General features: G+C 37.5%; 1 protein-coding gene across 1 annotated transcript; it reads left to right on the forward strand.

Moving 5' to 3' along the window:
* Positions 1–930: 930 nt before the first annotated feature.
* Positions 931–6,154, forward strand: LOC129257871 (F-box/LRR-repeat protein 14-like). The gene has a single exon (XM_054896298.2). The coding sequence runs from the start codon at positions 1,054–1,056 to the stop codon at positions 2,488–2,490; it is 1,437 nt and encodes a 478-aa protein (XP_054752273.1). The 5' UTR covers positions 931–1,053; the 3' UTR covers positions 2,491–6,154.
* The last annotated feature ends 1,873 nt before the right edge of the window (positions 6,155–8,027 follow it).

Raw genomic sequence — 8,027 nt, forward strand, 5'->3', positions numbered from 1 at the left:
CCCCCCTTCTCCCGCCGCCCCAATAGGTCTACTGACTTATGTGGTAACATCCAAAAAATATCTGAGGGTCCTGGAGATGCAGGGATGTTTTGACATTTTAATTCAGGGCCCGAATCCACTATTTGAACCAAGTTTTCGTAATTCAATTTTTTTTGTATGGAAAAACTCATTAATTTCGACTGGTTTCTTGGTCAGTGCTTTGAACATAATGCGAAATGCAAAAAAATATATATATATATATTGATTCATTTGCTTGATCATAACAATTGCATGGTTCTGTTCCCAAGTTGCTTTTCAAAAACAGTTTGTGTTAGGTGGCTTCATATGCAGAGATTTTGAAAGATGCCATATCTCGCTGGCTTTCCTGTGTGAATAGGTTTTCGACGTAAAAAGCTTATCCTATTACGGATTTCGTTCATTACCGTGTCCGGATTAGCCTAATTGATTGTCATAGAAATTGACTTTGCTCTTTCGACCAGAGTTCTTTCAGCCTAAATAACGTAACAAAAGGAACCCATTAAAGCTATTATAATTAGGGAGTGGAATTACATTTTGTATAACGTTAAACATGTTCCAGATTACAGGCCTACATGGTTAATCTACTTGACTTGTAGACGATCCTCGCGTCCAAAATATAAATGCATGAGGGTTTCAAAAAATGCAACCACAGGCACAGTGCACACGTCATCTGGGGCATTTTATTTTTAAGTAAAATAATGTAATTTTGTAGTATCTTGCTGAGTAAGAATGCTTGAGGGAAGAGATCTCCCAACCACACGAACTAAAAAGAAACCTCCTCCGAATGCACGCCTGGCTGGTCGGAAAGAATTACGGTTCCGTCGGCTCGCCGCGCTGGCCTCGGTCACGTGACTTATTGATGAATGCCTAAGGCCACTATATAGCACTGTTCGGAGTGCAATAGAGTATTTTGAATAGCACACAAACGCACACGGACTACACACAAATATTGCATTGGACTGCGCAGCATACAGTGTACGCTGACACAAACCGCGACCCAAGCGGCCCCGTTGCATCTGTTCATCGCTCTGTGTAATGTGCAACGCGCCGGGCTGTGAATTGATCCCAATGCACGCATGCATGCTCATTCATCGTACGTGTATAGTGTCATATGCACCTATGCGGCACAGCGTGCAGAGAGAATGTGGCCTGTGCATCGACATCGCCCATGGTGGCAGAGGATTCTTGCATGGAAAGCAACACAAATGTGAAGCCGTTGGGACACGAAGAAGTCGTCGGAACAGAGTCAGTCACTCTGTGGACGAAATGCCCTTCGAAAAGTACCAGGAGGAAACTCACATTTCATGTTTGTTTCCTGAAGTGCTGGCTCTAATTTTCGGTTATTTGGACGTGCGTGACAAGGGACGTGCAGCCCAAGTGTGCCGTGCATGGAGGGACGCTTCGTACCATCGTTCGGTATGGCGAGGAGTGGAAGCCAAGTTACATTTACGCCGGTCAAACCCCTCTTTGTTTCCCAGTCTTGTGTCGAGAGGGATCAAACGTGTCCAGATACTGAGTCTTCGAAGAAGTTTGAGCCATGTCATGCAGGGAATGCCAAACATACAAAGCCTAAATCTGAGTGGTTGTTACAACCTGACTGACGTGGGATTCTCGCACGCCTTCTCCAAAGAGATCCCAACACTGACAGTACTCAACTTAAGTCTATGCAAGCAGATCACTGACAATAGTCTTTGGCGGATAGCACAGTATTTGAAGCAATTGGAGGTGCTTGACCTCGCAGGATGCAGTAACATAACAAATACCGGTCTCCTGGTTATCGCAAGTGGACTTCACAAACTCAAGGGTTTGAATCTAAGGAGTTGTCGACATATATCCGATGTTGGTATCGGATACCTTGCTGGAGTGAGTGCCGAGGCAGCTAGAGGAACACGGGATCTTGAACTCCTTGTGCTGCAGGATTGCCAAAAACTGAGTGACACTGCTCTCATGAGTATCGCCAAAGGACTTCATAAACTTAAAAGTTTGAATTTAAGTTTCTGCTGTGGAATCACAGACACTGGTATGATCAGCTTGTCACGGATGCCAAGTTTGAGGGAACTTAATTTGCGAAGTTGCGACAACATCAGCGACATCGGGCTCGCCCACCTTGCAGAGTATGGTGGACATTTTGTAACGCTTGATGCCAGCTTCTGTGACAAGATAGGTGATGCAGCACTCTCACACATTTCTCAGGGAATGCCAAATTTGACGAACGTCAGTCTTAGTTCTTGCCATATCACGGATGAAGGTGTTGGGAGGTTAGTACGCAGTCTTCACAACATGACCACTCTGAACATTGGTCAGTGTGTCCGAGTTACTGACAAAGGACTGGCCCTGATAGCGGAACATCTTAAGGAGCTGAAATGTATTGATCTCTATGGATGCACAATGATCACAACAGTTGGACTGGAGCGAATTATGCAGCTCCCCTGTTTGACTGTTCTCAACCTAGGACTGTGGCATAAAAGGTAGTACTTGCTGTAATGTTCAGCAACCCAGGGAAAAGATATAGCTGAACGAACGAACATAATGAATCAATGCCTGTGAGTCTAACAATGATTCAAATAAAGTTAACACTTTTTGCTTTTTAAAAGCATCATTTTTAACTTGTAGATTATGATTATAATCTACAGTACAGATACATGTACTTTCACAATTTTTGACATTTATTTTTATATAACATTAAAACCAAACTCCATGTCCCATCGACCAAGATTGCTTGAAAAGAGACTATTCCAGATGTTGTTTTTAATATGATTTGAAGGGAAATTTTGAAGGCTTGAAAGCAGAACATAATATTGTCATTGGGATTATCAGAAATTAAAGTTGGTTGCATAGTTCTGCCCTGCATTTTGAAAGGGGTTGTTGGAGAATCAACAGTTAAAGTGTACTAATATCTGAGAGATATCAATACCTTTAAAGTTTGAAGAATCAAAGTAAAGTGACCATCTAAGTTCAGTAAAATGATTTGTATGTGTAGATAGCATTAGCAATACAGCAGAGAAACTGGAGTACATCAACATACATTTTGAAACTTGATTTGCTAGAAGATAGTTAATCACGAGTTCTTGACATTATTATGCGGGTAGCAAACCTGTAACTTGATTTCTCTTCATAAACTCTTCAGGGATATGTAACTAATAGTTTTAGATTACAACAATTATGTTCGGTTATTATCTGTATCATATAAAGTACTCGTTTTTGTTTCCAAGACAAAGAGAGAGTTTCATTTTAATAATCATTTATACCAGTAATGATGTCTGTGTTGCCTCTTGAGGTATATAGGAAACCATGTGAATTCAATTCAGTATTGGCAATTTGGCATGCACAATGAAAATGCTGGTTGGTTTATGCTGGGTTTCACCGTTTGTAGTTGTGAGGTATTGAATAACGCACATCAATGCACGGTATAGTCTGCTGTAGTGTACTGTAGAGGCATTGTGAGCGGTTGGATCTGGCGGTCAAAGGTCAACCAGTGTCGCCTTTGACCTCGGTTGTTTTGACAAGCTGAAAAGAACTTGACAAAATATAGCTCGATCCCACAGCACAGCTCGCTGCTCCACAATACCTGTGCATTGCACTGCCAGGAACAATCGCTTGCTGAGATCTGCCAAGGAAATGCCCTTGGCTTCCATGCCATGAATTGTTATTTTTCTCCTCAGGAAAGCAGAAGAGAAACTACAGAAATAATAAGCAAAACATTTAACGCGTTACATGTACAAAAAATGGAGCTAGATTATCTAGGCAGATAACGCGATGGGAGTTTGAACAAAAATATCAACACAAATACATCTCAGTACTCGTGTCAAGCACTCGTTACTAGGTTTATCAGTAGTATCAGGCAAATTATCTCCATAAAATTTTCGTCATCATGCATGTGGCAGGGGATTCTATAAATCTAATCGTCAAAAAGGTTATGTGCAGTCTGTCCCCGACATATAAGAAGAAGGTTTAAAGATATATCAGAAGCTTCCTGAAAAGAGTTCAGAAAGCAGGATTTCAGAATTTACCCCCTAAATAGTGACTTATTTAAGATTTAAATAGACATGTAAAGGGAGAATGATATAGAAAAGGGGGCGCGCTTTTAGATCTTTACCCGGGTCTTTGGAAAGAGCGGAACTCCGGATTGCGTTGAGTCTTCGTTTTCTAGCGGCAGATATTCATTTCCTCTATGTCATCTTTAGGTAACGCGCTGAAGGGAAAGGGATATGACGATTTGAGTCTATGCTCTGAATAAGTTTCACTTTATTCTCTGTATGATGGGATAGAAGTAGGTTTGATTGTCCTGTTATATCTTTGGCAGAAAGCTGACTTTATAAGTTTGAAATAATAATCCCTTTTTAATCTTCCCAAGGAAGATGTGGATGGATCTCAAAGTTGATAATCACATTTTCCGATCTTATTTTAATTTGTATAATAATTACACGATGTATGATTGGGGAAACACAACATTTGGATTCTGGATGTACATGTATGAACAAGGGAGAGATGGCAAAAAGGGACGGGGGGGGGGGGGGGGGTCAGCGACACCTCAACCTGATCAAGGATTTTGGCAATTATCCAAGTTTATTTTTATTCTCTATTCACGGCATCAAAAAAAGGATGACAGAACAATGTGACAGAAGGATAAGGAAGAGGCAGAGATAACATCAAATATAATTTGAAGTTTGAACCATGATTCAAAGTTCGATATCAATTGTTGATATCAAGTTTTAATTAATCATTTCATTTTTATTTTTTATTCACTTTATATGAGTGAAGAACAAGCTGGAATCATGTTTTTGAAACACAGGGGGATCCCCTAAGACGAGAGGGAGAAATAAGATTATTATTTGGTTAAATTGTGAGTTCAGAGTGGATATTTATTTTTTAAATCTCACAACAAATAATTGGTGCATGGACAGACAATGAAGTTTCGTATCTTTTAGATATTTTTAACTTAAGTTTTAACAATTTTATTTAGAAGAGAGAGGGAATGCAAGATTAACAAAAAATCATTTTTTTAATTGCTGGGGCCTTAGCGATTTTTATTTTGACCATTTAGAAAATGGGAAACTACTTCACAGTGCTCAACCGAGTTTTTAGAGTCCGATTTCTAAATGTGTAGATATTTTAGGATATCATGTACATAAACACGTCAATAAGAATAATTCCAGCCCCTTTTCATAATGTCATTCCAGGAGCCTTTGCTCTTGACTTGGTTTGTGTTAATATTTTGAACGCATCATTGTGGCTTGTTTAAAACAAAATGCAGTGTACATGTCTGGGTACATGTATGTGAAAATGAAAGTACGTACATAATTATATTGAATTATCAGCACAAGAGATGATTTTAGATTTCTGGATATCTACCTCATTTTAATATACTTTAGATATACGGCTATAAATGTTCTTATGATCTGTAAAGGACGTTTAAAAGCGATTGATGGAAGGATAGTTTGATTTCAATTATGTTGTACATGTTACTTACTTCTTTCGAATAATGTAGTTAAACCATCGTGCAAAATATATGATCACGCCTCAATAAAACCGCAAAACTACATGTAAGCATATAGCTTATTTTGATGACCAATAATCATTGTACTACATGTATCTTCTGTAAAGGGTGTGTTGTATCATGGACCTATTCGTAATAGGTCCATGATTGTATAACTCGACATTACACGTACATGGACACTCTTCATACTTATTTGGGGTTTTGTGGTTATGGAATGTATACACACGACTTGTTACATTCTATTTAATTGTATTTATATCAAATTTTCATAATTTCAACAGTTTTTATGTATATTTCAAAGACAGGAAATGGATATACACCATGCTTTCTTAGACTTAAGGATGAAATAAAAAGATTCGATATCTTATGTCAACTGTATGGTATTAGACAAATCTCAACCACGTTGATTTTTAAGTATGGACAAATTTTCAATACATTTATTATATGCGACGAAAGTCGCAAAGTTGATATACGCATTTTACGATAATGGTGGACTTTGTCGTAGCCTTATACGCCAAATCAATTAACATCCTTTGAAATGATGTTTTTATCTTTTGTCAGATGTATGTAGCTTCATTGATTATACTGGGAATATAATATTCAATATATATATTAAAATAATGCAAACTTAAAATCAAAGTTAATTGATGAATGTGTGATTTTGTTTATTTGTCAGTCATAAACTGAAAGTAAAAATTTGAAAGGGCATTCAACTCTACAAGCACGTTTTTTTGTCAACTCGACAGAAAACCACATCCAATGTTAATTTGTAAGGTTTAGTGTGTTGATATAAACGTACACACACCCACATGTAACCGAAAACACGAACATGACATGAGATACAACATATCTTTCCAAAAAACTTCGACACAACAACTATTCACAATTCCCTGAAAATGTACATGTATTTCAATTTTTTTTTATATTAATTTATTCATGTTTCATTTATATAAACAAATAATTATTTATTTTGTCATTCATTTACTCATCTATAATCTATATTATGTTAGTTTTATTCCTTCTTTTTAGATCAGTGTTTTAAAAGGACATTATAGACGAAAATGACGAGTAATATCATTCGATTTGAGTTTTAAAACGTACACACACCGTCACCCACTATAAACACGCACATACAACCACTTAAAACGAGCGCCTCACTGCGCCACCGCTGTTCGATACAACGATAAATGCACATCCCTTCCAAAATACCTTCATTTTTTTAATTTATGGAATACACATGTACATGTATACGTATTGAGCAGAAGTTTCACTGCACTTATCCACAAACTGTGTGCAAAAAGTGCAATTAAAGGTCATCGTCAAATCAGGTTACTACACTGTCACTTATCAACAATTACATGTACAAGTGTAATTCAGGATAATTTTACGCATTATTTTTCAGATTCTGTTGCACAACAGTTACTATTGTGGTAACTTCGTCATCCAATGGTAACTACCATGGTTACAAAGCCCAACAGCCAATCACAATCAAGGATTTCAGGGAAGTTAGCATTGGATAGCAAAGTTACCATAATGGTAACGTTGCCATGGTAACTACCATGGTAACGCTGATTAACAGTCGCTAGAATCAAGGATTCCATATAAGTTACCATTGGATTGCAAAGTTACCACTATGGTAATTTTGCCATCCAATGGTAGCTACCATGGTAACGCTGGGATTCCATGTAAGTTACCATTGGATGGCAAGGTTATTATAATGGTAACTTTCATGCAGCAGTTCTCAGGTGTATATGATTAAGCGCTAACCCAACAAGAAATTGAATGATTAGAGAAAATTCGAACAAGCTCTGAAAATTTCACCAAAATTGGATCACGTAAAACAAGACGTGAGAGACACTATCGACACTCTCGTTTGTCATGTTCGTTGTTTTTAAATCTGTCTTATGTGTATCATAACTTTAGCATTTTGCGTCTGATTTTGATGACATTTTCAGCATTATACTGTTTTAATTTGTCTCTATTTATCCCAATCCTCTCTTTTGCTGCTGGGGCGGTCTGTTACCGGCCCGTCCCGTCCTTCTCTGGCCTACATTATATATCCTAACATTTACCCACGTCCACTTCAAATCTTATACACCCCTGGCAAATTCAAGTGTTTGTTTCTTGAAGTGTCCAATCTATTCTTGCACCTTGGAGGGGTCTTCAACATAATTATTCATCAAAGCGTAATTTTTTAAAACAAATATTTAAAAAAAAAATATATATATGTGTTATTGTCTCTTCAAGATGATTTTTGAATATTTTGCGTTCTATGCACATAATATCCACTTCACTTCAAGTTGTTCATGTCTATTCTCAAAATTATGTAACTAAAAACAATGTCAACACTCCAGCGACGTGTAGAGTGTTAGGAGAGCCGGTATGAGATACCTGTAGAGCCAAATATGAAGACAAATTTTATCAACATGATCATGAAGAATACATTCAAAACACAATGATCTAGATATCGATAGATATATTATTCAAAACACATTTTTTTTAAAAGTAATGT

This window comes from Lytechinus pictus, chromosome 3 (genome assembly GCF_037042905.1).
Source record: "Lytechinus pictus isolate F3 Inbred chromosome 3, Lp3.0, whole genome shotgun sequence".
Classification (NCBI taxonomy): Eukaryota; Metazoa; Echinodermata; class Echinoidea; order Temnopleuroida; family Toxopneustidae; genus Lytechinus; species Lytechinus pictus.